We start from the raw sequence: 15,081 nt of genomic DNA, 5'->3' as shown, positions 1-15,081 counted from the left end.
TTTGTAAGGCCAACATCTCCCACCTGCCTTTTTACTCCCAGTAAATGCATTTTCATTGCATTATTAACAGGATGCTAATGATGTTATTCAATTAAAGCAACAATAGTTTGTTCATATAATAGCATAGATTCAAGCCAGTAACTTTTACTTCTGGGATGGGGTGGCATCAGGTAGAATGAGACAGCAAATTTATGAGTGGAGAGAAGCATGTGAGCATAGCAGAACTGCTAAAGGGAGATGGGTTAATTTGAAGGCACCCCAGGAAAACGTTGTGTATTTGGTTGCAATCCTGAAGCTTTCAGGAGACCCAAGTTTCAACAGACTTTTAAAGCCTCTGTTGAAATTACATGTTTTCTTTTCAACAGACATACCAATTCTCTATGCTAGAAAAAAAGAGGAGGGTGTTTACCATGACTGTTGGGTGAACTCTTTAGAAAGCATTATGAACTTTAAAACTGGTGTGGAGTCTGCTTTTAGAGTTACTGGCAGGGTTAATGCATTTCAGCTATCAAGTTATTACCTTTAAATGGATGATGGAATGTAACATACAAATCAATAGATGCGAATCCCTTGGGATCCTGCAGTTTCCCCCTTTGATTTAGTGGCTGTATTTTGTGCTGAAAATTTTCCACTTCTGTTATATATATATATATATATATATATATATATATATATCTCAAATAAATATTTTTAAAAGCTGCATATTATAGTAACTGTTATTGTAGAAAATAGAAGTTGGAAATTCATCCTTTTTTGTAGTTCAAAATGAAAGACTGTTTCAGATTTTACCAATATAAGTTGTCAGGTATGCAGGAAATGGAGGGAGAGGTGGTGTTTTTTATTGTCGCTTTTAAATCAAAGTACTTTTGACATCTAGACATTCTTGGCTGAGAAAGAAATCCAAGTGCTGTTCTTAAAGCCAAATCATTTCCTACCGCCAAGGGAACTAACCAAAACGTCTAGATCAGCTGCCTATTTTATATTGACATGATTCATAAATGCTCTTTTTTGGGTGTATGCTTTGGGGAAATAATTTTGAATAACTCTAAATGATTTGTATGACACTTTATGCTACACAAAACTGTTCAAAATATTATCAAATATGACAAACAAAACGTGTTCTCTGTTACTTCTAGGCATTATAAATTCATTTCTGAATACTGATATTCAGAGTAGATTTTGATATTGCATATGCTAGTTCCAAATCTTTGATGCTTTGTCTGATATGAAACCCTAAAATTTTCACCCTAATTCATTACAATTGCCATGCTTGTTTTAAGTATAGATATTCTGATAAATTCATTTTTAAAGCTGATTTTTAATTAAAGTGTAGCATGGCCTTTGCAAACAATGTCTAGGTATGAAAAGTTTATCATTTTGTATATTCGTTCTGAATGTGTTTATATTTGCTTCTCACATTTGTCCCCATCCAGTACATTCTCTTTTGAAGTCTGCATTTAATAGCATAGCTATTGAGAAAGAGAAGCTGAAGCAGATGGTTTCTGAGCAGGATCACAATAAAGGCCACAGCTCGCAGATGGCCCGGCTCCGACAGTCACTGTCTCAGGTAAATGAGAGTGTTTGTTTTCATGTGCATGACACAGTCCCAATCCTGTCAGGCAAGAGATGGGGGTGGAGGTGGTCAGTCCTAGCAATGACACATTCCTCTGAAATCTCCCAAGATGTTGCAATGTCAGGATTGAATTTTATTATGTTTCTTTCCCAAAATGTCAAGGTAAGAGTGAAAATAAACCAATTGCTTACATACATATATTCATTATTTTGACCAGTTGAATACTTAATGCCTAAGGTCATTTATTCAAGATTGACCCTGGTTTAAAAAAAACAGAATTTATAGATGATTTGCATATCTAAAGTATATTCTAGAATATATCCAGTCCAATGGTTAAAGATAGAATCTCCTAGGTCCTTCACTCTTAATATTTCTCCCACTTAGATTTTTAATATGTTGAAAATTGCCAATTACTATGAACCCATTTTTTCTTTTCTTTTCTGGTTTTCATTTTAGGGATTTTCTTCCAAGCTAAGATATGCTCCCCGAAGCTAGACTATTATACATCAATATGTATTATTTAGTTGCTCTTGCTAAAACTAACCAAATCTCTGCATATATCAAACTTGAGATTTCTGAAACAAATCCTTTAAAGCTGTGCTTATGCCTTTTTATACCAAGCACTTCCTCTGAAGTAAATATTTTCTTCAGTTAGTCCGTAAATGCACTTATTTTACTTCCTCTAAGAATTTAATGTTTTGTATGATTTTTGTGAGAACTCAGTGTTTATGTAAAATATTGTTCACTTCCTGGTGCCTTGGATCAGAGTGAAGGAGCAAGCAAATCCTGGGTAAGTGGTTCTCCACGTGGATCAGATCCTGCTTGAATATCTTCCCTCAGTCCCTGAAACTTAGATGTAAACTGTATCACATGTTTTATGTACCTGAACTGTCAGCATATACTCAGTGTTGTTTCATGTTATGGAGTGCTGCCATCTGGGCCACTTTTCAGCATTCACCATGAAACACTGTTGGCTGAGGTGCATACGCTGCTTCCAGTGCTAAGCCAGGGGCCTCAGAAGCATGTGCACCTGTTCTGCCAGGCTGCAGAGGGCTTCATTCATAAGAATACTTTAAAGAGCAGAGAGTGGTGGTGCATGCCTGTAATCACAGAGACTCTGTCATCACAGAGACTCAGAGGCTGAAGCAGGAGGATCTCAAGTTTGAGGCCAGCCCAGGCAACTTAGCTAAGCCCTGTCTCAAAAAAATGAAAAGGACTGGGAATGTAGCTCAGTTGTGGGACACCCCAGGGTTCAATCTCTAGTACCACACACACACATACACACACAGGAAAGGTACTTTAAATGTTCTCCCTGGACTCTTCTCATGCCATTTATCTGTTGAATACTCAGCTGATATTAATTGATCTTTCAAATCGTGAACAAATAAACATGCAAATGTCACCTTGTAAATACACATAAAATATATTCTTGATCCCCTAAATGTTTCAGTGTTTCTTTAAGGTGGGCTTAATGATAGAAGCTTAATGATATAAATCAAGCTTATGCTAAGATAAATAAGAAAATTTGCCTCTTGCTTGCTGCTTGCTTGCTTTTGAGCTTCAGGTGAAATTAGAAATGACTAGGAAGAGAAATTTTAAAAGTTATTCATTTCTCGTTCAACTGACTTTACTAGGTATTATGCAAGATTTGGCATACTATGCACCTGTTTCCCAGGAGGCTCGTGCTCTGATTAGTGAGATCAGCAGTATTTCCAAAGAAACAGTTAAATGGACCATACTGTACTATTCCCGGAGTATGGTGGTGCAGATTTCCAGAGCTCTGGTTGTTTAGAAGAATGGTAGATCCCTGAGCTAAGAGCACAGTCCAGATCTGACTTCCTGAGCAAACAAGGAAGAAACTGATACTAACATGATAAAAGTAAAATCAAGCAAAATTATATCAACTCTGTATCCTTTGGGCTAAAATATTTCTCTCTCTTACAAAGACATATTTATTAGCATCTAAAGTCAGAGCCCCAATAGCTTTTTTCTGGGGTTTGGAGGGTTTTGTTTATTTTGTTTAGTTTTTTAAAAGGAATCAAAAGATATGAAAATAATTTGGGACATAAAGACTCATGCTCCTATTCATTAGATAATCCAGTGATTGCAATTATGTATTACCACAGAATTTCACGTTTGTTCACATTCTTGTGTCCATCCGGACCCTCCAATTGGGACAGTCCTTCTCTCTTTAGCCTTCTTTCCCATAAGTTCTAAGTTTGGACTCTGGTTTAGAAATCACCCCAGCCTATGATTTAAGTTTACTGACATTTCACTGCTTTCTGGTGAATTACTATCCATGGTTAGACCACTGGAAAGGTGTATGGAGAATGGAGTGAACAAGGAAGCTAGTTTAAGAGTTACTGGTTAAGTAGTGGAAATCAGCCCCTTGGGGCTACATGAAGGAGTTTAAATTTTTCCTTTCAGTGTTGGGGAGTACTTAAGGAAATTTAACTGGTGAATGATAATGCCAGAGATTGGAAATATTATTGCATATTTCTGTATATTAGAAAGATTAGTCTTGTAGAGTATGGAAATTTAGTAGAATTAAAGCAAAACTAGTTTGGCAGGCACATAGTATTCAAGATAATTTGAGAATGTTTTGTGATACTCAAGGTAATATTCCTGAACTAAGGAAGTACCAGCCTTTATAGAGGAAGGGATCAGTTTCAGAGACACAAAGAGACACATAATCAGCTTGGTTTACAGCTGAACATTATTAGCAAGGGACCACAAAACAGAGCCAAGACAAGTCCAGGCCTTTTACTTGAATAACTGGCTGTATGATAGTTCTTTCTCCTCAGAGAGATCATAGAAGAGGAACTGATTTATTGTGCAATGAGTGATTTTGCAGAGAAGGAGATGTCTGAGGGACATCCAGCAGGTTACACAAATCAACAGACAGTCAGAGAAAAAGATGTGGATACTCTAGTATACCCGTGAAGTTATAGAAGTTGATCAGTTGTGTTTTCAATCAGAATAAAAGGGGTTCAGGGATACTGGAGCTGCTATACAGAATGTTAATATTTTAAGGACAGTCTAAGAAAGAGCTCCTTTGATGGAAACCCAGGGGAAGCAACCAAGGAATTTAGGAGTGATGACTATTGAGATAAAGGGTGGAGTTTTGATGATCTCAAGAAGGAAAAAGTTAACATCCAATTTAGCAGAAAATAAAATGTAGACTAAAAGTCAGCCATGGAATTTGACAGTGTCTTAGTATGACTGTATCATGAGGGCAAAGAGCCAGCAGGTATAGAGATGTTGAAGGTGGGAAGCAACTGGGCAACCATCCTAGTTGGCTAGCTCTATTTTCAGTCTCCTTTTTAATATAGCACTTGAGATTGAACAGTAAGGCTGGGGTGTAACCCAGTGGTAGGGTGCTTACCTAGCACTTGCAAGGTCCTGGGTTTTATCCCCAGCACCAAAAAGAAAAAAAAATTTTTTTACAAATACCAAATAGCTTTCATACATCGAGACAGTTGTTCTCCAAGTTCTGAGTGTATTTTATATTAGCATAATTTCACATTGTAGTGTGATTTTAGGTAGCCTAAGGATATCTTTGGTCCATATTCAAATGTCATCAGTTAAACCCTCAGATAACTTTTTCATGACTGGGTCTCTCCCCCAGAGAGGGAAGGAAAGAGAGAGATGGTATTTAAATAATTTAAAGTCTAACATTTTTAAAGCTTGTATATTTTATTTGACATAAGACCTATTCGATATATATCTAATTATTAAAATGCTGCTTTTCAATGAGACTGTTAAGTAGATACATCACTTCAGCAAATTCCATCATCCTTTTAGCAGGCACATAGTATATAAAACACATGAAATTAGCATTCTTCACTACATGCTCAGCATAAATTGTTGCCTGCCTTGAGCAAGTAACAGTTTGCCAAGATGGACAGCCAGATGACTTCTTCTCTTACTATAATATATGTACACACACAAACACACACACACACACACGCACACATAATTCTGTTGTTTTACCCTCATAAAACTTAAATTAACTTTCACACTGGAGCAAAAGCATCCATGTTGGACTTACACTTGTAGGGCAGGACATTTTATATAGCATCTGTCCTTATAATTTCAGCTCTAATGTCATGTCCTGATTTGTGTAGTACTCTGAACCCCAAAATTAAATAATATATAATAAGACAAAGTCAACCTTGGCACTCCTGATTACCATAATAATAGAAGATTCAAGACTACTTGAGTCTGTCTTCAGTATATTACCCTCTACCACTGTTACTAGTTTGATTTCTGGCCCTGGAATTTGTGCACAGTTTGTGCAGAATGTAGTAGGAATTGGGGTCCATATAAATGGGAGCAACTGAATATGACCATCTATTCTAGCTAGAATTACTATAGTTCATTAAGTCAATATGCTGTCAATTGTTAGATGCATCATTATTTTGTGCATTACTGAGAAAGAAAGAAACCATTACTGTCAATTGAACTGACACAGTGCTTCAGAGGTGCTCAGTGTAGGGGGAAATGTGCATCTTAGAATCAGTGAAATATGGTCTGTATGAGATTGTAGGCAAAAAAAAAAAAATTGGCTTAAGGCTCAGAGTACTGTAATTTAAAATCCCAATTGTAGAATCTGTCATTCTGCCTGTCCACAACATTTCACATAACCAAAATAAATATTCTGTTATGGGATAAAAGTTTCAAGTGTATTTATTTATTTCCAAATTCCACAGTTCCCTGGGGCTTGGCCAAATTTGTTATGTGTAAAGATATTTTTCATAAACTCCTTTACATCATTTTCAGTTCTGTCTCAAGTTGCTATTGTTTTATCCATAATTTGGCAATATTTTAAAAGCCTTTCAAAGTTTTTACTCCTTGATCCGGTAGATCCTTGTTAATATGACTAGTCTAAGGAAGTAATGTGAAATCAGAAAATAATTATGCACATAAATTTTCATGGCATATTACTTATTTTAGTAAAAAGTCAGCAACCATATAAGTGCCCAATAATAGGAAATCATTGCTTATTATGCAACTATCAAACTCATGTTAGTGAAAAGGTTGCAATATAAAATAAATGCTTATGTGCAAAGAATAAGGGGCAGCTACAGGTTGGGAACTACAGACTCAGTACACAATATGGAAAAAACACTTAAGAAAGAGCTAGAAAGAAAGAAACCAAACTGCCAACAATTGGGTAGTAAGATATGAATTTTTAAAAATATTTTCCTACTTTGTTTGCATTTTCCAAATATAATAGTATTTTTTTAATTGAAAAAAAACAAGATGATTTCTAAGAGATGCCCAGAATTTGGCTTTTGGCAGTCCTAGATGTATCTGTTTTCTCACTTCTTCTGAACCAGTTTTGTTTTTATGCAAATACTTTGGTGTTATGGCGGTTCCATCTTGCCATGTGTTTCAAATCCTTCTCCAGCCACCAGGCAGCCCTGTTTTCTTTCCAGAACTCACATTCCACTTAGTATTTATGCCATTGTCTCACTCAGTCTAAGGTAAATTCTCCCCCATATCTGAGAGGGTCTATAGCTAAAAAAGTATGTATTTAGGTAATTGATTCTGGCTCAGAACTTCAAAATGGAAACTTCTTTTATGGATTGAGAAAGAATGGTATGTTTCTTGGATATATTAGACTTGAATGTGTGTGAGGGGCATGAAGCATGGGGAAATGAGCATGCGCTATAGAGTTTTTAGCACTGTCCAAATTCACTAGATAAGTAGTGAAATATGTGTAAAGCCTGTTTGGAGAAGGCTGTAGGCACAGTTCCTAGTTTCCAAGTTTTTCCTCCCTGTCAGTCTGTGATCCTACATGCCACTGATAAAGCAATGCTACTACTGACAAGTCTTCATAGCTTTCCTTGCTCATTGGCTGGCACCAGTGGCTAGTGATCTGCCTCCTTTTTCCTTGCTTTACCACTGTTCACTCTCCTTGGGTGCAACCCCTACATTATTTCTGCCATTTTCTAGGCTCTTTCATGGTAATTATCACTAAAGGCATCATTTCCATTGTGATGACTTAATTCTTCAAGATTTCCATATTATTAGGAAAAAAATAGGTGAACTTCAGAGAGGAAAATACTCAATATGATCTGGAGTACAACGCAAGACTGCTACACCACAGAGCTCACAACATTCAGCTGTAGCAAATAAAAAATAGTCTGTGATCAAGGCAAAAGGAGTAGCCAGGTCTAGTGAGATGGGCAGAAGTGGGCTGTTGCATGCTGGGTTCTCAATTATACTTTCCACCATGGGGATTGCCAGAGCTGAAATTATTTATTCCCATGCTTTCTGTGCTATGTAACAACAAGAAAATTCCTGCTAACCACAATGAAATCAACTCCCCCATCCCAAACCCGGAATTACTTTTATGTTATCCTGGAATTGGTAGTTATTGTTCATGCTGATAACCAGAAAACACTGTTGAAAATTCTAACTTAGCATTTCAATCAAATCTGAAATGGACTTTAAAGGTTAACTAATATAACTGCAGTATTGTTTACTAAAGAAATTAAGGCACATGGTGACTAACACCTGTAATCCCAGCTACTCAAGAGATTGAGGCGGGTGGATCCTTTGAGGCCAGCCTGAGCAACTTAGCAAGATCTGTCTAAAAGAGAAGAGAAAGAAATTGAGGCCCAACAAGGGATAAGTATAAAGACCACTGAGCCTTGGAATCAAGAAAACTTCATCTTTTGACTCCCAGGCCAGGATTTTAATTTTTCACATTATATCTAAGAAAAAAGAAAAATTATTTTCAGGTGATTTTTTAAAAACCCCTTTTAGCTTATTCCTCTTCTGATGTTAATGGCTAGAAGTTATCTTGTATGCCCTTCACACATACTTATCAGCAGGATTGCATTGGATAAGGTGAGAACTTAATGAAAAGTTAATATTTTTAAATATCCAGAGCAAACAATTCTACAACTTTCCTTATAAATGGCAAACCTATGTTTAACATTCTCACCCTGAAGAAAAGCCTTACTTATCCTTGCCCTTGAGATTTTGCAGGGTTATTTCATTAACACCATTCCAGCGGCAACAGAAGGTGCAGTCACTTTAGAGGAACCATTAGTTGAGGTTTATATAAAACCCTCAGGTCAAGACAGTGATTCTGCAATTAAACCCATCAAGCATCTTACCATGAGGCCTCCCACTGACATGGTGGCAAAGTGTGTCTTGTTCCAGATATTTCAGTAGCTAAGATAACTTTACACATAGTGTAAGCAGAGAAATAATGAAAAGAACAAGTAAACATGTCTATAGTAGTCATAAAGGATAAGATTAACACAGTATTTTTTTTTTCAAATTCTGAGTTTTCAAGGTTTTGCTCCAAGAAAAATGATCCTGAGCAGTTTTACAAGGCAAAAAGATATTAGGATTCTTCCTTTGGGGCACATGGTTTATTTAATAATAACATAATCGCCTCTTTTTTTTTTTCTAACACAGCCGTGATTTCTCAAATAACCAGGGACACATTTCCTCCTATCTCCAAATTCAATGGCTGTTGGATCTGTATCCACCAATACTTGGCACATCAGACCAAGTGTGTTATTTGATGTATTTTATAAACTGGATCTGAAGGCTTTAAACAAAAGCCAAAATCCATGAGTGAATAATTCTGTTCTCAAAAAGCAAAAGCAGGGTTGAAGAGAGGGAAGAAGTGGAAACCAGAATGGGGAGAAGAGAGGCATGTCCTTACACATGCTCAGGGAGTATTTCCTGCCCAAGTATAAAGTTTGACTCTCTTGTATCCACCCTAAGTGTTTAATAGATTCAGAGTTATAATTAGGAGTTTACATTTGTACATGTATTGGTTTGTTGTATTTATTGACTTGAATGAAGCAGAATGCCCATTTCCTGGGGCAGATGGCTTCTTTAGTAAGACCTAATAACATACATCCTCTAAAACATCCACCTCCATCTTCTTTTTTTAATAATATTTTTTTTTATTTGTTCTAGTTAGTTATTCACCTCCATCTTCTAATTGCTAATTTTAATGGGAAGGAAAGGAGTTGCACATCTTTACACTGGGTCTTATCCTCATCCAGGGGTTACATTTGAGGCCTGATATAATTCCAGTAAGCCACATCTCTATTATATAAATGGAAAATATCCCTATCCATCAATGTGATGTGCACTCCATGGAGGACACTATACCTTTGTCCACAAGGGCCTAATCAGGAGGCCATTTGTATGTGAGGCTGTTCTGCTCTTATAATAAATGCAGTTGCTGCATGTACTGAACTCTGTTATAGCAAATGGTGTTTAACTGATGCTAGTGTGTGTGTAGTATGTTGAAAGTAGTGTGATGGAGCTAACTTAGAGTTGGTTTACTATTGGTGTTTTGTTCTCTATTATGGTTGTCAAAGTCTACACTGCTCCATGAAGGCATCTTTGGGTTTATGCTCAAGTTAGTTTTGTTGCACTGACATGTGTATTAATTATATGCTTCTGGAAATTTAAGATGCAACTGTTTGCTTTAATCAAGTTCAAATACAATTCTATAAACTAAAGCCAATTCATTCTTCATTCCACTTCCAAATAATGTTTAAGATAACCACCTGACTTTAAAGTGACTCTCAAACTTTAGAAACTAGAACTAAAAAAATGAAAGAATCATCTCAGGCGGCAAAAAGCAATATCTAAGTGATGCTAGGCTAGGGCCTGGATGTAATGGGCCTGAATCTACAAGAGAAAAAAATCCATGAATCAGTTTTATTAAATCCACTAACTCCTTCAGCTCACTAACTTACTAAGCCATGATCTTATATTATAAAAAAAAATAATAATTCCTTAGTTCTGAGCCATTTATTTCCTTCTACCAACAAGATATGGCTCATGATGATCCCAAAAGTTGGAGTTAAGAATATCACAGACTTTGTTGTCTAAGTTTTTACCTGTGTACTTGTTCTGTCTTATGCTTGCTTGTTGATTAGAAATTACAAGGGCTGTTTTTGTTGTTTTAAGGCACTCAACCAGAACGCTGAATTAAGGAGTCGGTTGAACAGAATACACTCAGAGTCTATTATTTGTGATCAGGTTGTCAGTGTAAATATTATTCCTAGCCCTGATGAGGTAAGACTCATTTTTAATAAATGTAGAGTATCTATTTTATAGCATGTAAATTCACTGTATATTTTCACTTATTCTTATACAGTTCCTTCTCTATTAATAAGATTCCCCCCATAAATACTTGGGATGCTGACACTTCAGTATTATCTGGAGTAAAGGATGTACATGAGCTTGACATCATTTATTCTTGGTGATCAGGGTCTAATTTTATTTATTCCTGTGTTCACCTGATGCCACCAAATATTTAATTTATATGTCTACTCCTGCTTGTGAATTTTTCTTCTGTCACATTTCTCATTTAAAATGCTCATTAACATCACATAACCAATGACATGTTGGAAGAAAACATTTTTAGCTGAGAAATTGCTAAATGAAAGTTTTCCTAAGGTTTGTTTTGAAAGTCGCCTGATCTTGCTAGAATAACACTAATGGTGCTGCTGTAACTACCACTGAGGGTGATGATGGCAGTTAATAGCTAACAGGTGTCAAGTGGAACTTGTTGTGTGCTAGGTGTTGTGCTAACCACTTTGCATGTGTTGTCTCCCTTGACACTTCCAAGAACTCCCTCAGGTAGATACTATTATTGTTTCATTTCTCAAATTGAAGAAATGATAAGAGAATAGGAAAACAATCAAAATTTGGGTTAAACTTAAGTGTGTAATTCTGTTTATGGCCCTTTATGAAATTATCATTTTATAGCCATGAGAACTTAACACTGTTCAACAGTAATATTAAAGCTTTATGCAGAGTGATACATGTACCAAGGTGAGAATTTTAACTTTAGTCAAGTCATATTTGTACCAAAAGCATATGTTTCACTAGCAATCTATAGGTTCGAAGGTTACACCATCCAGCTGCTTAGGAAATATTATCCAAGACCACTTATCTTGAACTTAAGTTGCCTCCCCAGGTTCATTCAACTCCAGAAGCCCTTGGATCTCCGATTGCATTTATATTCATTCAGCTGCCCAGAATCTGGAAGTATTTCTGAAGTTTATAATTCAAAAGTCATTTAATAATACTCAAATGAGACCTTCTTTTCAACCTAATGTACATTAGAATATATATGTGTGTATGTTCTTACATAGTTTTTGAGTAAAACTTAAAAAGCACCTTGAAAACAGTTATTTATTATTTAGTGAATAAAAATACAATTTGATACAGTATTTAATGCTTTGGTCATTTTCCTGGTTAAAATTCGTGACCTAGTTTGAAAATGTTTTTTACATATTCTGTTTCAAAAATTAGTCTCATATATTGTTTTCTTACCATGTCTCTAGTAATGACATTCCTAAGAATAAGAGAAAGAACTTATCTGTGCAACCCATGCAGGTTATGAGTAAACCTTAACCTGTTAAATTCTTCTTAATATCAATGAGTATAGGTTTAAAATCAAGTCACGGTACCAGCCCGCTTCAACTCTGCCTTCTAAAATCTTTAAATATATTGGAAGGAAAGTAAGGTCATAGCAAGTGAAAATTACTTGTCGTCACCAATATTGTAGCACATAGCATGGATTTCTCTAGAAATATGGCTGATTTAAAAGAAGTTATTCTACCAGGGGAAAAATTGATTATTCAGTGTGCTTCTCTTTTCTGTAGCCTGGTGAGCAAATCCACGTCAGTCTCCCCCTTTCACAGCAAGTAGCCAATGAGAGCCGCCTCTCCATGTCAGAGTCTGTGTCTGAGTTCTTCGATGCCCAAGAGGTGCTCCTCTCTGCAAGTTCATCAGAGAATGAGGTGAGGATCCTGGATGTGTCTGTCTCAGCTGCTTAGGACTCTTGAGTTTGGGTTAAAGAAAGTGAAGCTGTAGAAATTTCTGGTTGTATTTGTTTGTTTACATCAAATTGTAACATAGCCAAAAGTATGCAAGCCATTTTGGTTCCCATAGGCTGAGCACTTAACAACACTTCTGGGCATCTGCTTGCTTAGTACTCTTAAAGTTGATGAATAAAGGGAAAGAGTCACACATTTATTCTGATTTTCTTCTGTGATTCATATTTCAGAGTTAACAAATAGTTGACAATAGAGTTCTTTATGGGAGACTAGCTATTAAAAGAGAAAAAAATGTGAGAATTAGAAAACCATCATTCATGTGTACAGGCAAACACATACATGTTATGTATCTTTACCAGTAACATGAATTTGAGCATAGAATGATACTGTCTGGCATATATCTAGCTGGGTAATTGTGGTTCTTGGAGGTTAGACACTACCACAGAAGCTTTATTGAATTGTTCATTTTCATGAGTCTTGGAAAGGTCTAGATATGGAACTTTTTTCCAGGTCAGGTTTCAGGATATGATTCAATTATTGGAATTCACTCAAATGTGCTTTGTTTTGTTGTTGTTTTGTTTTGTTGTGTGTATGGGGAAGCAGCCAAAATTCTTTCCTATATAACCAATTATGAAATTTATCATTTGAAATTGTCTGTACTGCATTTTTACCAAAAAAATAGTTGCTAAATATTATTTCTGTATGCATAGAAAATAGATGGGAAGGAAGGAAACATCCTGACAGTAGTAGTTATTTTGGAATGCTTGAAATTATGAGTGATTTTAGAAACAAAAATAAAATGGAAAAAAACAAGAAATAATGGACACATATCATTTTTATAGTGGGGAAATGTGAAACAGAATTCTTGAATCAGAAGCTGACTTTGTTGGCATACCAGGGCCTGCAGCTGTTGCTCAGATCCCCAGGCACGCATTAATGGGTTCAGAGAGACTTCCCATTCACGGTGCAGAGGGCTAGTTTAGTTATGTGCAATGGTAATTGATACTATAACAGATAAACAGAATGATCTTGCTTGCTATTACTGCCTCTTTCCCTATAGACAAATCTTCATGACAAACCTAATTGTAGTCCAGAGGCTGCTTGGTGAGCAACAAATGGGGACAGAAGTGAGTTCAGTGAACTTAAGGTTAGGAGGGCCAGGATATGACAGCTTCATACTTCCTCCTTTTTACTGGGGTACTCCACCACTTGGACAGACATTTATGTCCTTACCCCCAGGGATGACCTTGCTGGAAACATGCTACCAGAATTTTTTCTTTTTTAACTCTGACTTGTCTGAGTTCCCATTGTTGACCAATCCTCCATCCTTCAATCAGGATACAGTTAAACTTGACTGCATATCATCTGAGCTTGGACCTATCATCTGATGATTTTTTAGCTTATCTCTTTGAGAGAAAGCAAGCTTATTTCCTTGCTTCCAAGTACACACCCAGCTGGATGTCCAGGTATCTCTTTGGCTAGATTAGGGATACAGAAATGAAGAGACTGTGAAGTAGACTATTGCACAAGTCCGAGGAAGATGGTGTTGCCCTTGTCTTACCCAGGAGAATGAAGCTAGGGAAGAGAGAGAGATAAGGAGAGAGAGGGCAGCATGCAGAGGATCATTCAATTTGAGGCATCATGAGTTTGTCGGACCTCTGTCCATAGGGGTTATCTGCCAGGCATGGGAATAGGCAAGACCAAAGCTCAAGGACAGGGCAGGTCTGGAGACAGATTGAGTCCACTCAGGATCCACGTAACAGCTACCTGTTAGACATTGCCACCTGGATACCCATAGTTCAGAACATGCAAATAAAATTATCAACAAACCCCTTTCCACACACACCACACCCCAAAAAATAAAAAACATGCACCCATACCCTTCATTCACTTTCCCCAAGTGTTCACCTTGGATATTGGAGCATTCCCCTTTACTCCTTCTTTTGTCTTACTGCCACCCATATTGTTTCACTCATCAGGGTCTGTAGCTCCTGTCATCTAAGTGCTCTCTGACCCAAACATTTTTCTGCAGCCTCACTACCACTATTCCAGTCCAGTCCAGTACCCCCGCATCCCCCACACCTGGATTACCCATCCACCTCAAATCCAGTTTTCCTGCCTTTTTCTCATCCCTTCCAATCTGTTTTCCACTGGGCAACCTGTTTAATATTTCTAAAAGGCAATCTGATCATGTCCTCATCCCCCAGTGTCCCTAGGATAACAATATAACTACTTAAGATATTACATGAAGACCCTTATAATCTCATCCCTGTTCTCAGGTGCAGCCTTAAGCTACCTCTGTTCTTCTTGAGACCTCCAGCAGCAAAAGGGGTAATTCTAGTGTTGTCAATTTGATAAAAACACCTGTGACCCTTGATGTAGCAAGGAGAGTGATTCTCCCCTAGATCTCATTGTGGGAAGACCTGAACTGGCACCTGTCTCTATTTTACAGGTTTTCAAAAATAACTGTTTGTATGTACCCCTTCTCCCTTTATAGCCCTCAATCTTAAGTATTTTAAGGGGCCAGACCAGGAAGTAAACTCAAGTGACAGTCACAATGATGTTTTCAGAGCTGCTTATCCTCTTTGGCTAAGGCTTGGTTACTGGTTACTTGGTTACTCATCCACCCTAGTCCCTAAGTTTCTTTGGGATGGTCCCCCCAGAAGG

General features: G+C 37.0%; 1 protein-coding gene across 10 annotated transcripts in view; it reads left to right on the top strand.

Annotated features, from left to right (window-relative positions):
• Positions 1-15,081, top strand: part of Osbpl6 (oxysterol binding protein like 6) — a 187,688-nt gene that overhangs the window by 156,774 nt on the left and 15,833 nt on the right. For 4 of the 10 annotated variants that reach the window (XM_076866731.2, XM_076866727.2, XM_076866737.2 and 1 more), the window contains 4 exons: positions 1,434-1,567; positions 2,340-2,363; positions 10,535-10,642; positions 12,241-12,378. In XM_076866731.2, the coding sequence (XP_076722846.1) occupies positions 1,434-1,567; positions 2,340-2,363; positions 10,535-10,642; positions 12,241-12,378 (404 nt within the window). The remainder of the gene's footprint in view (positions 1-1,433; positions 1,568-2,339; positions 2,364-10,534; positions 10,643-12,240; positions 12,379-15,081) is intronic. The other 6 variants (XM_076866732.2, XM_076866730.2, XM_076866738.2 and 3 more) reach the window with 3 other exon arrangements.

The sequence above is a fragment of the Callospermophilus lateralis genome, chromosome 9, assembly GCF_048772815.1.
Source record: "Callospermophilus lateralis isolate mCalLat2 chromosome 9, mCalLat2.hap1, whole genome shotgun sequence".
Classification (NCBI taxonomy): domain Eukaryota; kingdom Metazoa; phylum Chordata; class Mammalia; order Rodentia; family Sciuridae; genus Callospermophilus; species Callospermophilus lateralis.
This window is presented reverse-complemented; position numbering and strand designations above follow the sequence as displayed.